Genomic DNA, 26,252 nt, shown 5'->3' with positions numbered 1-26,252 from the left:
CTTGAGAGCCTGCTGCAGCTGCCAGGCCCTCCCATAGCTGTTAGGGAAAGAGCCACCCCACCCCCATGTCTCCCATCCCCTCCATCCCATCTCTGTGGTCCTCCTTGTGCTGGAGAAGAGCTAGAGGGCTCATGTGGATTCCCTGAATGTTCAAGGTTCTAGATCTCACAGGGAGCCCACACAAGGCCAGGTGACAGACAGGCCCTAGAGAGTAGGGACCCTTGAGCGTGCTCCCACTTTCCCCCATTCACTTGGTGGTACACACCTGAATGGGGTTTATGGGGAGGAGGTGCGTGGCAAACTCTCTCTTGGCCACAGAGGGTCATGGGTTGCTGCAGGCAGCAAATTGCCACCTGGTTGAGTCCTGTTTTCTCTGCTTTTTAAAAGCAGCCAGCGGCTTTTGCTCTAGGCTTCAGTGCTCTAACCGCCTCTGCTGCATCGCTGGCTACTGCTTTACCTGCAGGTTGCAAAGCAAATGCTGTCTGCCTACAGGATGCTGCTTTCAGTTGTGGGGAGGAGTGAAGGGTAGGGGAGCTGGCTGAGGACACTACCACCTCCTCCTCCTTCTCTCACCTCATGTCCTCACCACATCCTCCTGCTTGTACAGTAATATCAGGGCGAGCTGACGTCACGCCTGTTCCAGAACCAAATCTAGTTATGACTCATCAAGGCATTTACACCTCTAGAAGGCAACCATCGCAGGAGGCTGAGCGAGGACCCACCAGGCGACAATGGCCAACTGAGGAAGAGGACCAGAGCAGTGAAGCTGGGTAAGTGAGGGGCTGCCCAGGGTCAGGCAGGGAGTCGGGGGGGGGGGACAATAACGTTGGGCACAATGAGGAGTATTGGGAAGAGACACCAAACATGCGGCTGAGCGTTTGGTCACCATGATGGGAGTCCCTCCTGCTGCCAGGGCCTGACCCCATGCTTGGAAGCATGGAGTCATGGGCAGCAGGTAGATCCACCTCCTGTAGCCTCCTTTGGCCATGTTCTGTCCCCCGCCCCATTCTGGAATGGGTGAGTCCACACAGTGGAAGGAGGAGATGCCACCAACCTGATATGAGAACATAAGGAGATTCTGCTGGATCAGACCAAAGGGGGCCCACCGGGAAGGTGCTGGGAGTTGCTGGTGGAGAAGCAACTCTCAGGCCTGGCTGGCAGCTTCATTTTCTCCGTATGTATCGAAAAGGTAAAGCTCCACATTCCTGCTGGTCTGGCCCATCAGCTAAAAATGGCATGACATGGGAGTTGTGTGAATGGGCTCTTACACAGGTTAAAAAGAATGTAGTAGCAATGGATGGAGGGAGATTTGGATCAGGACATCAATTAGGGGAGTGCAGCTTAGTTCTTCCAACCATTTTCCTGGAAAGAAAACGCGGAGAGTTTTAATGGTGACCAGCCAGATGGCTCTGGGAAGTCCATAGGCAGGACACAAACTTTGTTGCTCTCTTCGCCATTCTGAATGCTAACACAAACATCCATACAAAAATGATACCTCACTCTCTTTTTCATATAGTCTTCTCTCAAGCATTTTTCTTTTTTGACAGTATAAAAATTTCCCAGGTTTGTTAATAAATCAGCCCAGCCATCGCAACTGAATTTAGCACTAGTTGGACTTTTCTTTGAAATCCTGACTGAGTCATTTCTGAATACCACTTGGCGAGTTCACGATCCACCAGAGGTTGCAATTCTCCCCCTAAATCTGCGTAGGGTTACACTTCTAGTAAGCCTCACTGAGAGGTATCTGGAATGAAAACTAATAAATTTATCTCACAGTGTGAGGGGGGCCTATTAAACCACTAGTTCCTTTTTTGAGCAAGTTACATTTTAAATATTTAAATTTCTCTTTGTAATATTCATGTGGTGTCAGTCAAGAAATTCAAAGAAATTGGCTCTGTGGTTCTCCTCAGCCAAATCTGGTGCACCAACATCCCTCTCCATTGCTCTGGAGATGATGGACTTCTCGTTGAGTGGATCCTTGTTTTGTTTTATGGGGCTCTGAACCATTATTTTCCAGAACAAACAAATCATTTGTGCCTTGAGTGAATTACTCTTCTGTATACAAATAGATTTACCTCTCAAAACCTTGTCAAGTGCTCTGTTTCCCCCCTGAGCGGTTCTCTTAAGGAATAAATAGCTAATTTTGGTGGGTTGACTCATTTTATGATTTGACAAAGCCTTTTACCCAGATTCTGGTTTGTTTGTTGTCTGGAACAGGGTTATAATTTTTCAGAAATCAGCAGATAATTGAAGCCTGATTGTTTTCATCTTTGCGAATTAGAAATAAAAACAAAAAGGCTACGTCTGATGTAACTCAGTGAGACTTGCAATTGACCACCATTGTGAAGTCCACTTCATATCTACATTTGCGTTTGCATTTTATTTATTATTACCATCTTTTATCCCACCTTTATATCCCTCCTTTTCCTGCAAGGAGCTCAAAGTAGCATACACGCTTCTCTCCCCCCCCCCCCCGCCCCCCACTATTTAATCCTATTAACAACCCTAAGAGGTAGGTTAGGCAGTGAGTGGCCCAGTATCACCCTTCAGTGGACTTGATGGCTGAGTAGGTTTTTGAACCCTAGTCTCCTAGTCAACTACATTTGTTAAATTTCATCCCAGTTGTCCTTTCTGTCAAGGTCATTTGTTTTTCCTGTTACCCTGAGCTTTGCTAATTTGAAAAGAACCCTCTCCATCTCTCAACTGAGTTACTGTGGTAAAAATGTTGAAAAGTACCTAGCCAAGGATGGAGACACACTCCCCCTCCCCATTTTGATGAGGAGCCATGGATGGTTTTCCAACAGCTGTGAATCCACCTGACAGTATTTTCATCTGGCCTGTACCGAACCTGTCTGAGAACATCTTGAGTGGTTTTCCAAAATTGCAGTAACAGAAGCTCAGCTAGAAGGTGTACCACAGATCAGGGAAGGAGTCAACCAGTTCAAGAGGATGTTGGTGTGGTTAATGAACAGAGACACAGAAGCTTTTGGAGGCAAGAGTGCTTCCTTCAGAAAGTGGGACAGGAAACCGAGAACAGGAATAAATGGACAGCTTTCACAATGGAGAGGTGTATGGCATGGGGCTCCCTGTGGATCAGTATTGAGAAGGCCTATGCTTTTCAACTAATTTTGTCAATGACCTGGTGCAGTGCATTGTCCAGGTTTAGTGATGACACCAAATTTTTCAGGATGGATAAAGCAAAATGGGATTGGGTAGAGCTCCCGGAGGATCTCTGTACATTAGTCCAGTCCTGCTGGATCAGGCCAAAGGGGGACCAATGAGTCTCCTTCCCCTCCTGAGCAGCCAGATGCCTATAGGAAGCCCACAGGTAGGAGGACATGATGATGGGACTATAACCTGCATTTGGTTGACCAATAAAATCTGGTGGTGATGATATATAGACAAGTAGAATCCATTGATAGCTCTATCCTCCATGAATTGGTCTAATCACGTTTTAAAGGCATGTGATGTGGATTCCTTAGTTCAACTATGCGCTGCATGAAGGACTTTATTTTATCCAGTGCTTTTCTCCCTAGAAAAATAGGTGCCGGTGCTCACCGTGAAGTTGTTACAATAAGTGCCCCACTTTTTTACAACAACAAAAAAGAGGTGCCAGTACTGCTTACCCTCAAGTACTCCCTGGAAAGAAAGAAAAAGCACTGCTTTTATCTATCTTGAATTTTTCAGCATTCAGCTTCATTGAATGTTCATGAGTTCTCCACCCACATTCTCTGTGTCATGCATAATTCTATAAATTTCTGTTATGTTGTCTCTTACTCACCTTTTCTCTAAAAGTCCCAAATACTGAAGTCTTTCTTCATAATTTTGGTTGCCCCTTTCGGAACCTTTCCCAACTCTAGATTATCCTTTTAGAGTTGAGGTTATCAGAGCTGTACACAATATTCCAAATGTGGTCTCATTTGTATAATGGCATTATGATGCTGGCAGATTTATCTTCCATTTCCCCCCACTAATGATCCCTACTATGGAATAATGCCTTTTTCACAGCTGCTGAATACTGGGTCAATGTCTTCTCTGAGCTATCTATTATGACCTCAAGATTTCATTTCTGGTCTGCCACCGCCAGTTTAGACCACATGAGAAATTTAGACCATATGGGAAATTATGTTTTTATTTGTTTGTTTGCCCCAATATTCATTGCTTGACACTTATTTACAGTGAATTTACAAGGCAAGAAACAGATAAGGGGCGCGTGGCAAAGCCTTGGAGAATATTTTAAAAGATATGATACTAAAACTAAGCTACAAGTAGGGGTAATTTCATGAGCAACAGTTAACAACAATGGAGGAATTAAAAGGTAAAAAATAGGGTCGGAGATATGCAGCAATGTAAGGTAGACCTAGAATGCTACGGTATGTTGGGTTGGGATGTCTGTAGCGACATTTTGTATGATGGAAAATGTATGACGTGTAAATAGAAAAATGGAAAATGCATAAATTAAATTAAAATAAAATAAGAATACAGTGAATTGCATGTCTGTGCGTATCCTGCTGTGAGGGCACCCTGACAGCTCAAGAACTGTGAGTTTGCAATCTGGCTGGTCTTTGAGGATTTGGACTCCAGATGCTCCTCTCACTCAGTGCCTGAAAGTTTCTGGGATCCCTTCCTGGAATCTCACACTCCTCTCTCATTCCTGACAAAGTTGCTCTGAATTGTCTTGCAGGGAGCCCCAAGGGACTGTGGCAAGAGGAAGGATGGCAGGCCAGGTGTGGGGATGGCTGCTGCTGCTGCTCTTCCTTCAGCAAGGTAAGCCCAGCCTTCAAGAATGCATTCAGATGATTGAAAGTGGTTTTGCTTTCCATGTGGGAGGAGGTGGAGGGGGAAGTTCTCACACACACACGCAGTGCAGCTTATTCATTCACTTTCCAAAAACAACCCTCATCGAGACATTTTGAAACAATGCAGAAAGACCTGTTTGCCAGAAGCAACAGTGCAATGATTTTGTGCAAGCAGTGTCACCGAGTCCTTATGTGAAAGTGCTTTCAGTGGGGTGGGGATTATGATTGTCACCATGTCAAGGGGTGTCTTAGTGAAAGCCAAATGGAGTGTCTGTGCAGCTGTGGCACATCACTCACTGTTAGGGGTGGAAAGACTTCAGCTGATGAGCAGGGATTGGAACAGGATTGTGCAGTCGCTGTGGGATTCAATCCTGTCCTGCTCATTGGCTGACACTACCAGTGATGGGCATGCAATCTTGCAGGCTGAAGTGCAGCCCCTGGTAGGCCAAGGTGGGCCCGCAAGCCAGAGGCTCTCCACCCCTCCCCTATAGTGTCAACACGCCTATTCCGTAGTCTCCAATTGCAAGAATGTCCCTATTTTCTGTGGGATGTATTATTAAACATTCCCACGTTTTCACCTGAGGAATTTTGGAGGGTATGCACCTCCTCACAGCCCGATTGTTTGGGGCAGGCATTTTTGAGCCACAAGAAGATGCCGATGGTGTGTGGATGCCCTATCAAGACTGAGTGCTCAAAGCGGGGCGACTAAATGCCTGCTGTGGAAATAGCCTCCGATTCCTTGGGGTGGGGATCTTCATCCCCTTGCTGGGGATGTCCTACTGTAGGCGACCCATAAGCAAACACGTGCACTGATCAGAATGACCACCCAAAATCCACAAGTGATCAGCACTAGAAGTCCAAAGTTCAATCACAGGGAAGGCCAGGAAGTTGGAATTGGAGGCTTTTAGGCCTGAGCTTCAGAGCACAGCTGCAGGTGGAGATGGTTCTGACCGAGGCACCTAGATTTAGTAGGTTAGATGGGTTTTGTTTTTTCGGGAGGCAGGCCTACCCACCTCCTCTACCAGAATCAAATATCTTTCAGTTGTATTGTGGGGTAGGGGACAGATGGGTCTCTACATCATGCACCCCATCCTCTGAGCAGCCACATTTGTCTCACCTGTCTCACCTCCAGCTTCAGCTTGTGGGAATCTCACCTGTTTTGCCGACTACATCCAGACCTTGACATGCATGTGGGGAAATGACCCCCATGCCTCCAGCAGAGCTCAGTACCACCTCACAGCGACATGGTATGTATGGATGTGGAGGAAGACATGCCGTTGACCCCAGCCCCCTGGAACTTTAGGGCTGCCCCCATGACTTTCACAGGGTTCGGGGGCAGAATATCATTCTCTGTGGCTCCCAAATCCTGGCTTTGCTTGGGAGTGGGGCGGGAGTGAATGGCTCCCTTCTCTGCTAACCCCTGGGGCTCCTTGGCACACCTTTGTGGACATACTTAACCAGCTGTTTCGGCTGTAGCTGAGTCTGCTCTCTAGCTAATGCTGGTCAGGCTTGTGCCATCAGACAACCCTGTTGCACATCTGTGGTGGGTGTGTCTCCTCCCAGCTGCCAGGATGGAAGCCACTTTAGCCGCTGAGCCAGAGGGCAGCTCTCTGAGGCCCTCCTTGGCCACTGCCAGCTCCCTTCATGCCTTCAGCTTTCCTTTCCTTTAAGTCCTTCTGCATCTGGAATGACTAGCAGAGTTTCCCAAAGTTGGGTCTCCAGCTGCTTTCAGACTACAATTCCCATAATCCATGACCACTGGTCCTGCTAGCTAGGGATGATGGGAGACCCAACTTTGGGAAATCCTGGACTAGAGCAAGACAGTTTGGATTGGGGGGGTATGAAGGCTAAGGCAGCCCACCCCAGCCAGCAGGTTCATTCCAGCAAGTGGCTGCTTGGTAGAATGGGGAAAGGGATGAAGCTGGTAGGGTCTCCATGGGCCATGCAGGGCAGCGTCCTCTTTTTTTTAAATGCAAATTTAATCTCTTTAATTTTTTTAAACATAATCCCATATTCCCAAATCCAAAACGGGTATGCTAAACATTAGGAGGAAGACGCCCACTGTCGCTCATTCTTTTCATGGAAGTTCATGGTTTCTCATTATGTCTGAATTGAGCTTAAAAATAGTAAGTTTGATGGTTTTCAGTGCAGTTGATTTGATAGATCTTGTTAAAAATGGTATTGGAAAATAATTTTATATACAACATTTGGAAAGTCAGGTACATTTAAAACCAAGACACAAATGTTTGCTAGTTCTGAATGGTTTGTATCTGTAAACAAAGATCTGTCTTTAAAATTTTTAGCAACAATTTTGAGAGGGAATCTCAAAACAATTTCATTTGTAGTCTCCTGTAGTAAAACCAAGCATACAAAAAGAACAGGCCCCATATGCTCATCACCCTTGACAAACGCCTGAAACCAAACTACATTTGAACACAGTAATATGAAAAAAAGAATAGCACTTCCACCACACAAGCTCTTGCTTTGTTTCCAATATGAATTCATCATCAAAAAATTAAAAACAGAGATCAGTCTTATTTACACATTTTTCCTATTTGTCACCTAATCTCATCAGGATTTAAAGTGAATTAAAATGAATGGGGAACTTCAGTCATCAAAAACTTTGCATCCCAGGAAAGTAATTTCAGAACATTTATCTTTATTAATTGTGGGTGATAATTGTTTTTCCACTCCCCAGCTACATGTACAGAGTGTCTATACTGTAATGTATTCTCAGTTATCTGTTATTTTAAAAGTGTGCAGTATCAGGAAAGCCAGATCATCCAAATAAGTACTGGAACACCCAAAGATTGGGGCATTAAGGAAACTGGGAACAAAAAAATTGAAAGCATTCATACCTCTGTAATTCTAAAGGTCATTGTGTAGTTAATAGGAACTGCAAGTTTGTACCTGATCACACTAATGGACTTCATTGACAAGCAAAGATATAATGTAAGACAACTGGTCAGTTCAGGAGGCTGTTGGCAACTTATGGACACATACACACAGCTTGGACAGCAGCAGATATGAACATATGTTTTTAAAGATGATCATTAAATGTTGCTTTTAATGAAACACCTCAAAACACGCTGATGGTATCGTAATAGGGTAATGCATTTATATTCATTTGAATGCTGCCTGCAGTTGCTTCGAAGCACAGGATAATAGAGGTCTAAAGGTTACCCTACGTACATGCTTTTACAAATGAGTTAAAGACATTCTGTCTCCGCTTCCTCGTCACTGCCTGCAACACTGCTGTCTGTGGATGCTGTGACATCTTCATTGGTACCCTCGCCATTATCTCCTCTCTCAGCTGCTTCACCCTTTGGGCCACCCTCAGATGCACTGAACGCCTTCTGGGAGCTGGACAAATGTTTCCGAAGAATCTGCGTCAGATGCTGTTTTTGGCATTTCTGTATTTGGATCACCTAAAAACTTTTGCCAACCCTTCAGTCTCTCTTCCCTTTCTCTTGAAGTCTCCTCGACATGATAATCTGTTACACCATCCCATGTCTCCACAGAGAGCTGACGTCCACCAAGCCATCTCCCGTTGAGTGCCTGTTTGCAGGCATCTCCTTCTTCTGCTTCTTTAAATGACACAGAAGCAAGACCATCTGGGTGCCTATCAAATAAAATTACTTTCTTTACTTGTCCAAACTTTTCACATTCTGTCGGAAGATCTTCTCTTATCTCATTTAGCACTAAAGGATCTTCCTCAAAATCGCTTGGGTGGAACATGTTCCTGATAATGATAACACGCTCGTGCCGCATTTGAACACTGCCATCTTTCTTCTCCGGTCTGCAATCCAGAAGTTTTTGTTGTTGAGACAGCTTCTTCTTGTAGTCTTTGCATTTCTTTTTCTTCTTGCTGGCATCGTACTCCCCCTTCGGTTGAAACTGTGCAACTTCCACATGCAATTTGTAGCCTCTAATTTCATTTTCATCCAATAGTTTGAATGCTAGTTCAACAGATTCTCTCTTTAAGTAGCAGCAGAGCCCATCTCCTTTCAGATTTCCTTCTTTGTCTTTGTAAAGTTTAATTTTAGGCTCCTCTGTTTGTGGATCACGCATAACAATACCACATTTTGACATAACCTGCACGAACTCATCTTTTGTAATGTCTGGCGGTAAACCTGTCACATATACATTTGTGTTTCTCTGTTCTTCAACATGAAACCATCCTGCGTCCGGTTTTATTCTCTCTCCTTTTGGTTTAAGATCCGTTGCCTGAGATGCTTTTGGACCTGTTGCCTGCTGGACCTGGGTAGCCTTTGAATCTGTGGGTGTTTTAGATTCAGTCTTTCTAAGAGATGCAGATGAGCTATCTGAACTTTCAGTGGGAAAGCCGTAGTTAGCATGATATGTTGCCAGGAAATCTTCAGTAACCTTCGGGAACCAGGCCTTCTTGTCGGGATCCCACTCGTACTGCGTCCCGTCCGCCGGGTCCGTGTACGTGAAAGGGTCCTCGCCGCCTTCCTCGCCCTCCTTGCCGTACAGCTCCTGCAGCCGCAGCTGCTGGTAGAACTCCTCGTTCCGATCCGAGCCGCCAATACTCATGTTGCGGCCGGAGCCCAGGCGGGGCGACTCAGCAGCGCCTCACAAGCTAGGCCGCGCCTCAGGCGCCGCCGCTGCCGCCTCCTACTCGGGAGCCGCCAGACTGCACGAAGCCGCTCCGGGCGCCTGAGCGCGGGTCTAGCGCCACGGTTGTCCCAATTGGGGTCCTCTTGAGAATCATGGCTGCAGCTGTGGGACTTTCCTGGCTCACGGAGGGAGCAGCCATGACCGTCCCACACTGAGCGGGGGCATCTTTGATGTTCGCAGGGACTGCGGAGAAGGCGGCAACTGCTCCTTCACCTCCAATGGTACCGCCGCCTCCGCCGCCCGATACACCTGCTTTGCAGAGCAGAGTATCTGCTTTGGGAACAACAACTTTGAGGTGGTCGTGAAGCTGGGGGATGAGCAACGGCAAGTGTGTAAGAACGAGTTTGTCTTCCAAGAACACTGTAAGTATGGGGGGGGGGGTAAGTGGGTAACCCCCAAGCCCCAAGGGGTGGTCCAGGACTCTGTGCCCGTCTGGACACGTGAGTGGGACTGGGAGGAGGAGGACACACGCAGGGGCTGCTGGCGTGCGCAGGTAGAGGCTTGTTGCAGCCGGGCTCAGAGACCCTTCCTCACTTACGGGTGTGGTGGTGGCATCTTTTGAGATTTGGGTTTATTTACAAGTATGAAGGCAACGAGTTTTCAAGCTCCTACAGCCAGCTAACCTTGGACCGATTAAACAACCTGGGGCCTTTTAAATGTTTTGACGGGGTTATTCTCCATCCTGCCCCCCACGCCATTATGTATTTTGTGTTTTTCTGATGTAAACTGCCCTGGAATCTTCGGATGAAGGGCGGTGTATTCAATGAATGAATGAATGAATGAATGAATATGAATGTGAATGAATAACTCACCGCCTTTCATTCAACCCCAGCAGCCCCAGATGCTTTCACCATGCTCCACTTGGAGGCGGGAGGGACATCCCCCTGTCGTGCCCTGCAGGGGCTTCCCCCCACAACTACACCCTGGGGATTTGGGGGTGTCACTGCTGCTTCACCCAGTGGGTGGGGGTCAAGTCCTGTCAGCCAGATGCCCTCAGGAGCCCACCTTGACTCTTTCCGCAGTTAAGCCATCCCCGCCGTTCAGCCTGAGGGCTCTTGTCTCCCCTGAGGGCTACAACCTCTCCTGGAGCACCATGTACCAGCAAGATGAGTACTTCTATCTGGACACGGAGCTGCAGTATGAGTTGCGCTACCGACAGAGGGGACATCCATGGCAGGTAAGCCAGGAGGCAAGGGCCAGCCTGAGCTGGATGGCGGCAGGCACCATTTGCCCAGTCAGGCCCTCAGTGGCTGGCTGGCCACCCTGGAGCTCAACCCCAAAGTTTCTTAGTGCTTCTCTGGACTTGGGCTTCAGGGGCACTGGGAAGTCATGGGGCTCTTTCAGGATCATTTGAGTAACTCCTCTGAATTGCTATGAAGGTGGCAGAGGTAGGGAGCATTTCTCAGAATTCCTTCCAGCCCTTTGGCTTCTTCCCTTTCCTGCAGAGACACAGCCATCTTCTGCAGTACACCGAGACCTTGTGGCTCCCCCAGGAGTTCAAAGGGGACACAGACTACGAACTCCAGGTTCGGGCAAAGCCAAGGGAAGACTCCTTATACCAGGGGGCTTGGAGCGACTGGAGTCCCAAGACGACCTTGAGGACGCTGCCAAGGGGTGAGTCCCCCCTCCCTCCTCACGAGGGGTCTTGGCCTCTGCCCATATAAGGAGGGCTGAACCTTCCCATCAAAGGCCGTTCATAAGCCCCTCTCCCAGTCCAGGGGGGCCTTCTGCACCTTTGAGACCATGAATCCATGGCAGATCAGAGGAGCAGCCTCTCTTCTTTCCTGTCAAGTAGACCCCCTCCTGCTACTCTGCTGCCCTAGGAGGGAGCTCTGGCCACGATCCCAGGGAAACTCATCTTGACTGAGCCCCAGAGCCCAGCCCACCCTGGCAACCCCCAGTGGAGCTACCAAGAAAAGTAACTGATATTACTGGTTTCCTTCCTTAGCCGTGGAGGACAGGCCAGGAGACAAGTGGTCCTTGTGGTTCCTGCTGGTGCTCAGCCCATTGATTGCTCTTGTGGTCTTCCTGGGCTGGCAGCACCAAAGGTGAGTGTGGGAGTTGGATGCTGGATGCTGGGGTGGCGGGGCTGCCGAGAGCTTCTGGTTGGCCGCAGGTTGCCCACTTCCCAGCTGGATGACCTACCCTACACAGAGAAAGGAAATGGTGGGTGGGGGATGCATCACCTCCCAAGAAGCCCCACTCAAGTAAGTCTACCAAGCCCACTCCCTCTTTCCCTCAGTCTGCAGAGCACCAGCCATGGGCTTGCTTGCTTGTGGCAGTGGGTGGCTGAGTTCCCTAGAAAGGGAAGCCATGAGGTTCCTTGGACAAGGCAGTTGCTGGGCAGCAAGTCTGAGCCGCCAACGCCTCAAGGCCTGGCCATACTCCTAGTCCCTCCCGTGGGTAGTCGGTGAAATGAAGTTTGGGCACTCCCCACAAAAGGCCTCCAGCTCTCCTTTCCCTCTGGCAGGTTGTGGAAGAAGCTGGACATCTTCATCCCCAGCCCGGCCCCCTTTTTCCAACCCCTCTACCTGATCCACAATGGAGACTTCAAGGTACAAACGACTCCTACCCACCAGACAGGAGGGGGAGGGGAGGGTGTTGGAGTGGCTGTTTGAACTGACCCACAGGCACTTACGGATCCTCCGGGCATCACCCAAGTCAGAAAGTTCCTGTATGTGTTTGGGGGGGGGGGTCCTGCCTCAAGTGCCAGGAGCCTTAAGGCATGGTCGGTGGGAGGGAGGACATCAGGCTGCCTAATATTCTGCAGAGAAGTTGGGGACTTGGTGGAGGGGTGGGGGTCTCCTCTTGACACAAGGCCTGCCTTCTCCCCCACCCCAGGCTTCCTCCATGTCCCCTCCCCACAGCAGGGGCTCTGCCTGCTTCTCTCTCTCACCCCAATTCCCATCCCTATGGGGCAGGATCCTCTCTGAAAAAGTGAGCTCTGGGCAGAGTCCTGTGGAAATCACATAGCCCTTGCAGCCACCAGGTGCATTACAGGTGGGGGAGGAGTTTCCTCTTGGCACAGAAGGATGCCAGGAGATGATGGGTTAGCTGATAAGAGGGCACTTGGGTTGCACAGTCTGGGCTGGAGGAAGGAGCTCCTCTCCTGGGATATGTCCTTCTGAAGGTATGCAATTCCTTCCATTCCCCAGATGGTTAAAAAAAAGGCCCACACCTGCTGTTTCTCTGGCCACAGCCTGCTGACACCTCTCTCTCTCTCTCCTGTGCAGAAGTGGGTGGGCGGCGGCATCTCCTGCCCCGGAGCCATGCTGGACAACTTTGAATGGAGCACAGCCCTGCTGGATGTGTTTGGGATGGGCCAAAAGCCCCTTCCCCCCAGCCCTGCCAAGGAGCAGCAGAGTGGGGGCCATGCACCCTCCCCTGCTACATTTGCTTCCCACCTGCCTGGGAGCCAGGATGCCACCCATGATCAGGCCTACGGCCACCTCTCCATTGACACCGTCACTGTGGCTGGAGAGTTTACCGCCTGCTGCCCGCGGTGCAAGGGGGCCACAGGATGCTGTGCTCTGGAGGAGGGCCAGGATGAAAGAGACGCCTACCAGGGCATCCTCTTCAATGAGGACCAGATCTCCGAGAATCTGCTCCTGGTGGACATGGTCCCACCAGCAGCCGCCCAGAGGAAGGCTTTCTTGTCTGCCTTGGAGTCCTGGTCAGGAGACCCTCTCCTCGAGACTCTTACTCCTTTCTCGCAAGCTGGCGGCTCCCTGGGCAGAAAAAGGTCTGGGAAGGAGGTGGACTTTTTTGGTTCGCCTCCTGAGCCCTGGACCCTGGAAGGCCTCTTGTCTCCAGAGGAGGAGGACATCGCTTCCTACCGAGACCTGCTCTCTCCTGACTTGGATGCAGATGGGGACCTCCTTGCCAATGGCCTGGATCTGGATACCATTGACAGTGGCTTTGCAGAGTGTGACTGTGGGAGCCCTGTGGACTCTGAGTTCGAGAGGAGGCCGACAGGCTGTGGGTCTGAACTCCTCAGTGTGGAAAGCGGAGAGACAGGGGAAGAGCTCCTGCCCAGCTATGTCAAGCAGTGGGTCTCCTCCTGTCACAACAGGGCGCAGCCCAGTTAAAAGCACAGAGGGGGAAGCAGGAGCTGAGCACCTGTCGAGGCCACCGTGAAGCTCCTTCACGCCTTGCAAAGATCTATGGGTCTTGCTTGGACGCTCAGCTTTCTCCTGCATAAGAGAGAAATAAGCAGGGAAGCCTTTGCTGCCACTACCAGACACCTCCTCCTTTGCACCGGGAGACCCACCCACCCCAGGACTGGAAGCTGTTTTTCCCCCTCCTTGGCAAATTCCTCTTTTTTTCTTAAAAAAGTTAATATTTTTACAAAGGCTGTGAAATCTTTGGATGAAGTTGGGAGTGTCAACTACAAAGCAGACTTCAATTTCCAAGCCACACATGGGGGTGCACATGGGTGGGGTGGGGTGAGCTGGGCAGAAAGAGGGAGACATGCCCATCACATTTGCTCCACCCCTTTGGTGGGGAGAAAATTGTAGTCTTCAAGGCCAGCATCAATCAGGAGGAGGCCCCCCACCAAAGCTGGACTCTCCGCAGCAGCAGCTATGCTCCATGAAGAGCCCCAGAGGACCCCCAACCTTCCCCCTCCCTCTTTCCCTATCCTTTCCTCCTCTTTTTTGGGGCTACCACACTTCAGGCTGTGAGCCCTGGGCAGGGACCAATTATGTTGGCATTTGTTGTATAGCACTTAATAAAGAAGGTCTATCACAGTTGTGGTGATTTGTGTGACTAGTGGGGCGCGTGCATGGCCATTGCTTGGGGGAGTGAAGGCCAAGGCAAAAGGGGAGAAAAAGGAGATTTGGAGGACAGAGTTTCCTCCACAAAGGGAAGTCCAAGCCTGAATTGGAAACTGAAAAGCAGCTGGTGGGTCTGGGATAGGGTGGAGGGGTTACTATTGCACATGATAATATTGCGTAGCTTGAAGCAATTGGATGCATAAAAGCTGACTCCTTTCGGAATAAAAATTGCCCAGACCCATAAATATGATTCAGAGCTTTACTAACCAGAACTTCTTCAAAACTGGTACAGTATAAAAACAAATAATGATAACTCCAAATAATTCCATAAGACTTGTCCAAGCATAGGCTCAATATCTTAGAAATATGACTCTAAAGAGACCTAGAATCAAAGGTCTCTCCCTACAATCTCCATTAGCCTGGAGTTGTATCTCATGGAAAGACTTATTGCACATCTTTCTTCCACTATTCCTGGGAAATAAAAAACCAAAGACAGCTCCCTTCAAAATGGAGATTTGTAATTGAATACTGTAAACATGTAGTCTAAGGTTAAACACTCACATGAAAGGGGCAGAGAGCATTAACAGTTAATCATTAACCCAGCTAGAAGCTTAGAGAGCTTTAGCATCCCCCCAATGGAATTTTCCAGTGTTAAACCCTTAGCAATATACATGCAGACATTCTCCATTTCATTCTGCAATTAAACAATTCTACTCAACATTTAACTTGGTGATAAACTTCATTTCTTTGTTCATTCAAGAACCTCTTTCTGGGAAACGTGCCAAAGCGCTTTAACAATCATGGCATATTAAAAAACTATTTCAAACCCAGGACAGATGCAGGCTGGAATAAGAATCCCCCCTTGTTACTTTATGTTATTGTTTATTTATATGCCACCTTTTAGCCAGAAAGGCTCCCAAGAATTAGCAGATACAGTCATATCTCGGGTTGCAAACGCTGCGGGTTGCATATTTTTGGGTTACGGACCGCACCAAACCCGGAAGTACCGGAACGGGTTAATTGCGGGTTTCGACCCTCATGCATGCGCAAGAGCACTAAATCACACTTTGCACATGCGCAGAAGCACCAAATTGTGTCATGCACGTGCGCAGATGCAATGCTGCAGGTTGCGAACGGGCCTCCCGCACGGATCACGTGCGCAACCTGAGGCATGACTGTACACACAAATGCAATAATACATACATCAACAATACAAAATTATACACATTCAAAACATTCCAGCAGTATTACGAACCAAACACATGAGTGTTCCTACAAAAAAAGTTCAGACAAAAATGCCCAAGCAGCATCTTCACTTTAAAAGTATCCCAGGCAAAGGGGTGGGGCAAGGCAGGTGGAAAAAGCTGAGGCCCCTAGATGGTCCCAGCAGCCTCTCCCCTGGAGCCCCTTCAGATGCCTGTTGCCAAGGGAAACCTTCAAGACAATATAGTCTGAAGGCAGTTCCAAAGCAAAGGGACCACTGGATCAAGCTTTTCCTGGGTGCCCTGGAGTGGCCCAGTGAGCCCAGCTCCTTCCAGGCATCACTTGGCCCCCCAACCACAACATAATTTCCGCTCTCCCTCTGCTGGCCATCTTCTTTCCCCTCGGAAGGGCTTGGCTGCCTGGGCCTAAAGTTCCTCCAGGAGGCAGAAGCAGTCAAGAAATCCCCTGCTGCTGAGCTGGGCTGCAGCCTCTGCTGCACTGGCCTGTCCCAGCCTGGCAGAGCAGGATCCTTTCACCGGGGACTGATGTCCACAGCCTTGCCTCAAGCCACCTGCCATCCCCCACTGGCCTGGACTAACACTTGTCTGTGGAGGCTGCCTGACGCAGCCTCCCCATCCCTGTTGCCGGAGAAAAGGCAGGAACCCTTTCCTGCCCCAACACCTCCCTCCCTGGCATACACCCAAGGTCATCTTCATCCTGAAAGACTCTCCTGCCTTGGGAGGATGCAAGAGGCGCATCCTACTTGGAACTGTTCTGGATGAGCCATCAGAGGAAGTGTCCGGAGCAGAGGAGCTGGACACTGCTGGGCTCTGCTCCAGAAGAGAGGGGTGGATTTGCAAACCGGTATCCCTGCCAGGGCACCTGGGCTGTAGGTGTTTCAGGGGAAGCAGTCCCTGTTGGGTTCTGGTCACCCCATGGACCTATAGCTAACAAGGAAGAGTTGATTTAACAGGGCAGCCCGACAGGGAACCTTGTGTGTGTGCTGCAAAAACACAGGGTCCCTGCGGGACAAGAGGATGCCCAGGCAGCTGCACTTGCCAGTTCAACGGTTGCAGCTGCGCAGCTTCAGCTGTCTGTCTGTGAGCTTTCCTTCCTTCCTTCCTTCCTTCCCTGAGAGCCCCTTTGCCTAGCTACAACCCCTTTGGGCTACTTTTTTTCCACCTGACTGGGTGGAATTTAGACACATTTTAAAAAACACAGTGAAAATGCTTTTTTTAAAAAGCGTTTTGAAAAATATATTCAATCTGCCATAAGCTCATCATCGCCATCTAGTGTAAAATTTGTATAATGCACTTCAAATACACTTAAAACATTATATTTGCAGCTATACAGCCAAGTCCTGGAGTCTTCACTGGTGCTCTTTCTCCCTTTCCAGGCTGCAAGGATGGCTCTGGATGGCTCCCTCCTTTCTCCAGGGAGACAACCTTCCACTGTGGGCATGACTGGCCCAATATATTCAACTGCCTGCCTGTGGCAAAGAAGGAAAGATGGAACGCCCCCCCCCCCCATCCCATGCACAGAAGACGACTGGACTGGCAGCTGACTCTTAATTCAGCCTTCCACACCATACTTGACACAGCAGACCAGATCCAATTTTCTGGACAAGTCACGCAGCAACAGGGGAATGGCTTGGAGGAGGGAGGAGGGCTTTAGATGAAAATGTGGGGACGGCTGCCCCACCCCAGCATCTGCCACCTGAGGCAATTGCCTCAGTTTGCTTAATGGTTGGGCCAGCCCTGTTTTGGGATCAGAACCACAGGTGTCTCCACAACCTCCTTACATGAGGTAGCAAAAATGTAGGGCAAAAAACAAGGCTCAGGCAGGTTTCAGGGCACATGGCTCATGCCTGGGGACCCACAGGGTTAATGCCTCAAAACCCCTCAAAATCGGTTTGACAATCTTAGAGACAATCTCCATAGCCTGCCAAACTTATCGCCAACATCTGCCTCAATAGAAAAGAGACCTCCTCCTGCCTGGTAAACAAACTGTTCTTTCTAACCAGCCCATGGGCCAAGACGGAGCAAATTGCCACTGGAGCAGCTCCAGGAGAAGAAGAGCCACAGAGTCCATCTGCAGCCACAGAGTCTTGCCATTGCTTTCGGAACTGCTTTTCTGCCTCCCACGAAATCCATCCAGAGAGAGAGACCCCAAAGGAGCTCCGGGTAAGAGTCACATTGGGTCTGGTCAAGGCACAGAGGAGAGCAGATATAATTTATAATTTATATAATAGTTGTGATCAATGGGGCTTCCTTTCATGTTAGCATCCAGGAGATTTCAGCCTGGGTGGTATAAGAATTCACCCCCCCCCCCAATTACTGGGAGTCCTTTGGGTCCTTTTGAGGCTCTGTTACAGGGCAGACAGAGATGCAATTATAACATATATATATATATATATATATATATATATATATATATATAATTACTGTACTTTTCTGTGTGTAAGACTAGGGTTTTTTTTTACTTTAAAATAAGGTTAAAAATCTGGGGGCATCTTATACATGGATAGTGCATATGCCCATTTTCTAAATTTGGGGTCCCCAAAAGTTGGGGATGTCTTATACATGGAAAAATACGGTATATTATATCAAATATATAATATAAATAGATGTAGATATACAGCAAGTCCCCATCACAACTGAGGTGGCTGTAGCTGTTAAGGAATGTTCTATAAGATGTGGGGGGGGGGGAGTTCTGAATCCCCCCACGTTCACCACTGTCCTGCATAACACACAGTAACAACAGCCTTCCGTGGGAACAAGGCAGGTGAAACAGCTCTTCTGAATCCATCCTGTCTCCCTCTCTGGGGCCTGGCATGCCATGTGCAGGATGAGCTTCCTGGCCCCATTGCTACAGAGAGTCCTTAGTGCCTCGCCATCAGAAGTCACTTTCCATCTGCAGGAAGAGGAGCTGGCTTAGCATTGGCTTGAAAGGGGCCCTTCTGTCCTTCTGTTTTCTAGGAGTCCTTCTGGCCATGGGGGATGGCTGTCGGACCACCTGCCTGTTGCAGGTGCTCCTCCTCCCTCTCTTTGCGGCTGAGGAAATGCAGCAAACAGGTAGGTGGGGGGGCGGTTCTTGGCCACCAAATGGACCCACAGAGAATGGGATGTACATCTGAGGACCTGTGACCAGAGCAGAGCCCAAGAGGCACCACAAGGTCTCTCAGGACATCTCCTGCTCTCAGTGCTTGTGAATGTGTTAGGGTTTAACTTAAAAGCAGTTGGGATGGGGGGCAGGGGGTTCAGTTTTGTCCAGAAAAGCAGCGTTGAAGGAGGGGGTAGTGTCTTTAACTCTCCACCTCAACAGGCCATTTTCCAGATTAAAATGCTGCTGTTCACCCTATTGTGGGTCAGGGAGACATATCCAGACCCATCTCTGGGCTTCTTTTCTGGCTTTGGCCCCTTTGAGAAAGGGTCTTTGCTGTTTTCTTTACAGAGTCCCCTTTCTACATTTGTTTAGATTTTTGATGTAATACAATGGTACCACAGGTTACATATGCTTCAGGTTACATATGCTTCAGGTTACAGACTCCGCTAACCCAGAAATAGTGCTTCAGGTTAAGAACTTTGTTTCAGAATGAGAATAGAAATCGTGCTCCGGCAGCACGGCGGCAGCGGGAGCCCCCTTAGCTAAAGTGGTGCTTCAGGTTAAGAACAGTTTCAGGTTAAGAACAGACCTCCAGAACGAATTAAGTTCTTAACCCGAGGTACCACTATATATGTATTCCGCCTTTCCAACCACACGTGTTGAGCTCAAAGTGACTCACAATAATACCAGTTAAGAAACAACAAACAATGCAATCACTGTACAGTCAAAGCTCTGTTGTTGAACGTAATCTGTTCTGGAAGACAGTTCGACTTCTGAAATGTTCGACAACTGAGGATCAAAGGGTGGTTAGCAAAGTCAATGGAGAAAGAAGAACAAAACTCCCCAGAAGCTGTTTGGCTTTCTAAAATTGTTCGAAACCGGAGCAGTTACTTCCAGGTTTTCGGCATTCGGGAGCTGAAACGTACAATAACGGAGGCGTTCAGGAACCAAGGTTTGGCTGTAATATTAAACACAGTAGCGTATGACAAAACAAATTCATCAAGATGATTTAATAAAGTAATTCAAAATATCAGAAAGAGCTGCTGAGCACCAGCCCTGTACTAGATGACACCCTCTCTCTGAGAAAGGGCTTTTTCTTCATCCAGTGCAGTGGGCAGGGCAGCTCAGACACGGGTGAGAAGCAGGAAGTTGCAGAAGAAAACACAAGGGCATAGCAGCTTGTCCACTGAAATCCCCAAATCCGATCTCTCCTCCAGAAACCTCCCAGCAACCCAGAGGGGCAGATTGCTCCTTTCATCTTCTGCTCAAGGCAGCAATGCTTCTTAATGCCAGCTGCTGGAAACCACAGTTTGGAGGAGTGCTGCTTATGGGCTTCTTCGCTTTGGAGCATTTAGTTGGCCACTGTAAGAACCAGAGGCTGAACTAGATGAACCACTGGCTTCATCCAGCTGCAGGGCTCTCTTTGTGTTCTTATGCTCTTGTCCCCAAAGCATCTGCAACCTCTTCTCTTCTTCCCAGTGCCACCTCATGGCACAATTGGAATAAACGCAAGCCAAATTTCAGGAGGGAGGGCGGGAGTGGTGCTGGACTGATGAAGGTGCGGCTGGCTTCTAACGGTGCCCTGAACCCCTTCCCCCCTTTTCTTTGTCTCCTGGCAGGGCTCTCCAACAACAGTGTGCGGTGCCTGAACAATTATGGGTCGCAGGGCCGCAGGGTGAACTGCACATGGCACCGCCGTGACACGATCCTGGGAGAAGGACCCTTCCACCTCAATTTCTCTGAGTAAGGGCAGGGACACCAAGCCCTGGTCCCTGCTGGGGTGACTGAGGGCTGGCAGGAGCCAGGTTTCTTGCAGGGTGTCTCTGGGTTCCCGGGCAGTGTATCTCTCATTTGTGGTTGCAAGCTGTGGGGAAAAGGAGATGCCTGCACAGTCCAGGGGATGTTGGTGATTGATGGGTTTCAGGAGCCAGAGAGCAGACTTCCTAGGACTTTGGCTGGAGCACAAGGGGCAAAAAGCAACAGCCACAGCAGGGTATATCTTCTTGGGAGAAAATGCCCATGGGGCTAGGCACAACCACAGAGTCAAAGGCTGCTCTGCCCAATACCACGCCCATCCCAGCCCCCAGAGGTTTGTCTGAGTCCCTTCCCTGGTGGCACCTCCGGGCAATCCTTAATTTCTCCAAGGTGCACCTTTAGATTTTCAGGTTGCATGGAAACAAATCCCTGTCCCTCCCTCCTTTCATCCCTTTTGGACACACAGTCAGACACTTCGGTCAGGAAGTTCAGGTATGTGAGTGTTGTGATAGGAGTTACTCTCCATATGCTCAGAGGCATTCTCTCCTTCCTCTTATGGCGACCGGCCACATTCCCCCAGCCATGCTTCATGCTGGGCGGCCACCCCAAGGAAGGACCTTCTTCCTCCTCTCCTCTGTTTTGCAGCCTCCTTGGTCTCAACAGTGACCTCATCTGCCATCTCTCTGAGGAGGCCCTGGACCAGTTCAGCTGCTCTGTGTATAGTGAAGAGGGCGAGTTCACAGAGAACGATGAGTACAGCGTCTCCTTGTATGCCTCCTCCTCCTCCGGAAACGGACTCATCGTCTTTGTGATGTATGAGCCCAGGCTGCACAGTGAGTCTTCTTGCATGTGGAAGGACTGACTCAAACTTCTCCAGGACGGAGGAGTGGCCATGGTTGGAGGCAAGGGTCCTTGTGTCCTCCAGCTGTTGGGAACAGTCTGTTTGCCCCCAGCCTTTTCCCTTCACCTCTCTTTCTGAGCTTTTTCCAGCCCTGGACATCCTGGTGAGCCCTGCTGAGTTCTCCCTGAGCAGCAGCAGCTCCCTGGAGGATGTCCCATGAGTGCGCACATACACACTGTGTTGCTTTTGGGTGGGTTGGGGTCTTCTTGGCTCCCAGTAGCACCTCCTCTCCACTCTCTATCTCTTTCCAGTCAAATGTGAGCCACCATTTGACCTGCAGAGCAACATGAGTTCCAGCAAGTGCTGGATGCAGTGGAGGAGGCCAGAGGCCTATGAAGACATTTTCCTGGACGACTGGCAATGGGAACTGGCATTCAAGACCACAGAAGCACCCTGGGAGGTAAGAGGCCACTGAAAGGGGCTGAAAGCGGGAGGCATTTCACCACCTCTTGCCTTCTCAAGGATCACAATGCCCTGGAGGATAGGAGACAGGAGGGGTCTTGGCTGACACACAGCACAGAGACATCTGGTCAAGGTTTGCACACTGACGGGATGGCAAATGGCTGAGCAGCAGGGATATCTACAACTGAGAAAATAGGGTTGTATGGAAGCACAAGCAAATGTTGAGTCTGAACAAGCTGTTAGGGGCATAAGGTCTCCACCCGGAAGCCCCCATCTCCTTCTGGCATTTACTATGACTTACAGGGCCTACCCAACTGAATTCTGTCTAATGGGATCATTGCTTGTGCTCCGATCCTTCACAGCAGAAACAGAACAAGGTCTGGGTCAACAAAGAAACGCAGGTGGCGGGTGGCACTGTGGGTTAAACCACAGAGCCTAGGGTTGTTCGGTCCCTGCTCCTGCCAACCTAGCGGTTTGAAAGCACATCAAAGTGGAAGTAGATAAATAGGTACCACTCTGGTGGGAAGGTAAACGGCGTTTCCGTGCGCTGCTCTGGTTCGCCAGAAGCGGCTTAGTCATGCTGGCCACATGACCTGGAAGCTGTACGCTGGCTCCCTCAGCCAGTAAAGAGAGATGAGCACCGCAACCCCAGAGTCGTCCACAACTGGACCTAATGGTCAGGGGTCCCTTTACCTTTTACAGGGCCTGTCCAATTGAATTCTGTCTAATGGGATCATTGCTTGTGCTCCAATCCTTCACAGCAGGCACAGAACAAGGTCTGGGTTAATAAAGAAACATGGGTGGAAATTGAGGGCTTCGAGTTCAAGTCTGGCGTAGAGTACGTGGCAAGAATTCGCTGCAAAACTCCAGATGTGAATATGCACTACAGAAGCCAGTGGAGTCCATGGAGCGCCACCACCAAGTGGAAAGCCCCCCCAGGTCTGGTACAAAGCTGTGCTGCATTTGATGTGTCACACACCCAGGTCCACACACACACAAATTCCACTTCTCTTGCTTGCACTCATTTGTGTCATAGGTTTTGTTTTTCTTAAGCTCAAAGGAAATTACAACTCACAAAACAAAGCCCCCCCCCATTTGAAAAAAACAGGGTCACATCTCTTGGGGGGGGGGAGGTCTTTGGTGTTTCTCAGAACTAGTCAGGTGAGCTTCTCAAGGGACAGATTTTTAAAATCTGCCTTCCCGGGTGAGACACAGACTCTCTGTGGCTACCAGTTTCATCCCCCAAAGATTTATTTAGTATTTTACTGGAGCTGAATATATCCCACACCACACAGGCTGAATAAGCTCTTGGTGAAATGTGTGTCTGCTTGTTTGCCATTCCAAAGTGAAACCTACAAAAAGGCAACTGTGCTCATTCCTTCGGTTGCCAGCTCCTTTTCTGGCAAACGGAGGGCAATCCTCCACTGTACTGATGTGCTAATGATTCTATCCACAGGCAACGGGCAGCAGCAACATCGGGAGTCCCACCTCCTGAAGCATGTGTTCAACCTGCTCTTTCTCTGCCTGGGCATCCTGCTGTTCCTGCTCCTGGTACTCACAATCTTCTGGAGGTATATCACTCACTCATTCATTCATTCATTTCGCCTGGAGATGTTGCATACAGACAGCCAGGAGGGCCCAGCCACCAGTATTTGTGTTTTGCTCATCACATGAGGTCAGAGAAGGAGTTGGGGTCTCTGGCCCAGGCTTTGCTACCCTGAGTTGCAGTCCCTGGCACCCACACAATGTGCCTAGTGCATGCACAAGCACAGAAAACAGAGACACAGGAAAGGGAGGCTTTTGTGGTTCCCACAGCAGGAAAGGGGTATCTGTCGCATAAAAGGCACACAGAGTACAGTATATCTATCTCTTTCTGTCCTGCCCTGAAGTGGGATTGGGTGTGGCTGATGCTCAGCCTTTTGTGTGCATAGAGGCACCACTTCCTTCAGTTGCGTGAACGCCTGCCCTTCTAGGGCATTTGCATACAACCAGACTCTACTCTCCAGCTCTAAATTGGCCCAGCAGGTGGGCAGGAGTTTGCCTGTGCTTTCTCTTTTCCTCACTGGGGTTGACATGCACCAAGGAGGTGGAATAGGGGCAGAAGGAGGAGACAATTATTTGTACACCACCAGCATCCAGGGAAGATGGACTGTGGGAGGCTGGAAGAAGAGAAGGGGTATTTTCCCATGGGCTGAGGTTCTCTCTTTCCACAGGTCCAAGGGCCATTGCAGCGCAAACATCCCCAGCCCAGCGGCTTATTTCCAGCCCCTTTATCTCTCACACAGTGGGGATTTCAAGGTAACAACCATGATCTCGGGAGCAGTCACATAGAACCTGATGATGGCTGAGTACCAAGCCAGGGAGGGTGGGGTGTAATTCTCAGGCTGCCATGGAGAAGTGGGCCTCCCATCCTTTCAGAAGAGAAGGGGGTTTCAGCTGCAGAGATGGCTTCCTGGGCAAGGTTTTGGGACCAGTGCATACAGGTATTTCAGGACCAGTGCATACACACACACCCTGCAAGTATCAGGAAGCCCAATAAGAGGTGCTCACTGACTCCAGCAGTAGCCGAGGGGGCAGCAGGATGATGCCCATACTGGCTTCTGGCATGGAAAGCCATTCCAGGTGGGGAACCTGAGGCTATTTTCTGCTCTGTTCCAGCGCTGGGCTGGCCTGGCAGAAAAGACCGGTAGCAACGAGGACAAGGAGATGGCCTGGGACCACAGCAAGGGGGGCGAGGAGGATAAAGCCCCCCCAGCAGGCATTTCCCGGCTTTCCTTCTGCCAGCCGCTGCCAGAGGATGAGGCCCTGTCCAAAGAGAGCAGTTGCCCCCCGCCTGAGATGCCAGACTATCAATATATGGCCAGCAAACAGAGAGGCCTCGAGGAAGACCTGAAACAGCCGCAGCCTGAAGCAGAGGCACCCCTTCCCTCTGGGGAAACAGAGCAGGAGAGCTCTTCTTCTTTGCCATGCGAGTGGGGCTTCGCCTTCCAAGAACAGGGCCCACTGGAGACGGAGACACCTGCCCTCCTCCTCCTCTTTGGCAGCAATGATTACTGCGCCTTGGGAGGTGGCCACAGCCAGCCAGGCTCCAGGCCTGCTGCTGAGCAGCTGCTGCAAAGCATCTCAGCATGGGGGCCGGGCCAGGCTGCAAAGGACTCCCCCCCAGGCTGTTCTGGGCCCCACTAGCCATGTCTGACCCCCACTAGCCATGTCTGACCCCCACCCACAGATCAAGGCGAGCCCTGTTGCCCTGACCATGGCTGGGCTGAGGTCTTGATGGGTGGATATTTCCCCAGTGGGGCTGGACAAAAGACTGTCAGTGTGACTTGATGGCTGGGCCTCTCTCTTGTCTGGCCTTGGAAGGGGGCATCCCTGGAAGAAAGGAGGCAGAGGAGCATTTGGGAGCTGTGTTGCAGTGGGAGACTCAGAGCTGATAGTTGGAGTATGTGCAGCTGGGTTGGCAGGGGGTAGTACAGTGTTGGAGAGCAGATAAAAAAAAACCACAACACGACGGCTTCGTCTCTTGAGGTGCCTGCTTCTTTCCAGTGAGTTCTGCTTGCAACTGCAATAAAGTCACACTCAGAACAGATGCCCTTTGCGTTCTCTGTTCCCTGTCCCCCACCAGAACCCTGCAGTGCTGCTGCTGCTGCCACCCCTTGGGGAAGGTGATGGAGTGGTGACTCACAGGCCCAGCCTTCCTGGGCATCTGAGGTTGCTGGGCCTGGTAGCTGCCACCCACAACAAAAGGCAAGAAAATCAAGGAGCCAGGGAGGGTTGAGCTGTATCCTTGAAACAGCTCTTGGTGCAGTTTCTTGTATTGCAGGGGGGGTTAATATCTGCAAATCCACCAGAGAATTCAAGCATCCATCAGATTCCATTAGTCTCCAAAGGCTGACCATTTCAAGTTCCTCCGGCACTGCAGCATGCAGTAGCTGCCTTCAGCCCAAACCTCACCAGGGAATGCTCTGTCGGTGATGATGGATTCCCAATAAGCCCCCCCCCCCCTTACAGTGTGTGAAGCCCATCCCCAGCCATATGTGCTGGCCCACTGATGTGCCAAGACAGCTTCGTGGTTATCATATGGGCCATGAAGTCCTAGGCTGGCCCATCTGAGGCAGCCTCAGCATGGACATTGAAGCCGCCAAAACTGCCATGAAGGGATTCTCCAACACCACATTCAAGACTACCTCCGTCAGCTCGCCTCCATTCCCATGGAGGTCAGAGGAAAAACACTCTCCCCACCCTCACCCCCGCCCAATTGCTATTGATCAGGTATGAGGAACTGGTTAGTCTTGGCCTTGTCTTTCCCGGGTGGGAGGGGTTTCACAACAGGCACTATCAGCCTAAATTAGATTGTGTTGCCTCCAGTGTGAGAGTGGCCAACTGCAAACTCAAAATGACCCAAGCTGGGGCTGTTTATCGTCCATCACTGCTGCCAGGAAGGATGTTTTATTATCTGTGTGGTACAGCAGCAGTGGCAGCAGCAACACACATCTCTGCAGACTTCTTCCATGCTGCTGTGAGGGAGGGCAGCAATCAGTAGATCAAAGCTTAAAGCACCCCCCCCCCAAATGATAATCTTGCCTTAAGCAAATGAAAGCAGCAGCATGCAAGTCTTTTGCTGGAGGTTGGGGGAGAGGGAGAGGGCCGACCAGCCTTTGGCAACTGTGC

General features: G+C 49.9%; 2 protein-coding genes across 3 annotated transcripts; both read left to right on the top strand.

The window, feature by feature from the left end:
- The first annotated feature begins 465 nt into the window (after positions 1 to 465).
- Positions 466 to 14,188, top strand: IL21R (interleukin 21 receptor). The gene is made up of 9 exons (XM_083412685.1): positions 466 to 770; positions 4,685 to 4,767; positions 5,932 to 6,046; positions 9,621 to 9,802; positions 10,463 to 10,617; positions 10,886 to 11,054; positions 11,389 to 11,488; positions 11,911 to 11,995; positions 12,674 to 14,188. Exons 1-9 carry the CDS (start codon positions 577 to 579, stop codon positions 13,526 to 13,528), a joined length of 1,938 nt encoding a protein of 645 aa, XP_083268811.1. The 5' UTR covers positions 466 to 576; the 3' UTR covers positions 13,529 to 14,188.
- Positions 14,189 to 16,814: 2,626 nt separating this feature from the next.
- LOC310664099 (uncharacterized protein) lies at positions 16,815 to 25,170 on the top strand. 2 transcript variants are annotated; one of them, XM_083412678.1, is made up of 9 exons: positions 16,815 to 17,601; positions 18,397 to 18,492; positions 20,143 to 20,266; positions 20,924 to 21,111; positions 21,431 to 21,579; positions 22,346 to 22,520; positions 23,038 to 23,152; positions 23,795 to 23,879; positions 24,240 to 25,170. In XM_083412678.1, the coding sequence occupies exons 1-9, from the start codon at positions 17,445 to 17,447 to the stop codon at positions 24,765 to 24,767; spliced, it is 1,617 nt and encodes a 538-aa protein (XP_083268804.1). In that variant the 5' UTR covers positions 16,815 to 17,444; the 3' UTR covers positions 24,768 to 25,170. The 2 variants fall into 2 exon arrangements, with proteins under 2 accessions (XP_083268804.1, XP_083268803.1); XM_083412677.1 differs by having other exon boundaries at positions 22,343 to 22,520.
- The last annotated feature ends 1,082 nt before the right edge of the window (positions 25,171 to 26,252 follow it).

Source organism: Podarcis tiliguerta (genome assembly GCF_965153285.1).
Source record: "Podarcis tiliguerta genome assembly, chromosome: 14".
In the NCBI taxonomy this organism is placed as follows: domain Eukaryota; kingdom Metazoa; phylum Chordata; class Lepidosauria; order Squamata; family Lacertidae; genus Podarcis; species Podarcis tiliguerta.
The sequence above is the reverse complement of the archived record's forward strand: the minus strand, read 5'-3'. Positions and strand labels throughout refer to the sequence as shown.

Excerpts from the sequence above, each read along its gene's own strand:
- IL21R (XM_083412685.1), top strand. The coding sequence starts at position 577 with ATGTCCTCACCACATCCTCCTGCTTGTACAGTAATATCAGGGCGAGCT. Across the intron at positions 4,768-5,931 it reads GCTGCTCTTCCTTCAGCAAG|CTTCAGCTTGTGGGAATCTC; the intron begins GTAAGCCCAGCC and ends TCTCACCTCCAG. Across the intron at positions 6,047-9,620 it reads TACCACCTCACAGCGACATG|GGACTGCGGAGAAGGCGGCA; the intron begins GTATGTATGGAT and ends TGATGTTCGCAG.
- LOC310664099 (XM_083412677.1), top strand. The coding sequence starts at position 17,445 with ATGGGCCAAGACGGAGCAAATTGCCACTGGAGCAGCTCCAGGAGAAGA. Across the intron at positions 20,267-20,923 it reads TTCCACCTCAATTTCTCTGA|CCTCCTTGGTCTCAACAGTG; the intron begins GTAAGGGCAGGG and ends TCTGTTTTGCAG. Across the intron at positions 21,112-21,430 it reads GTATGAGCCCAGGCTGCACA|TCAAATGTGAGCCACCATTT; the intron begins GTGAGTCTTCTT and ends ATCTCTTTCCAG.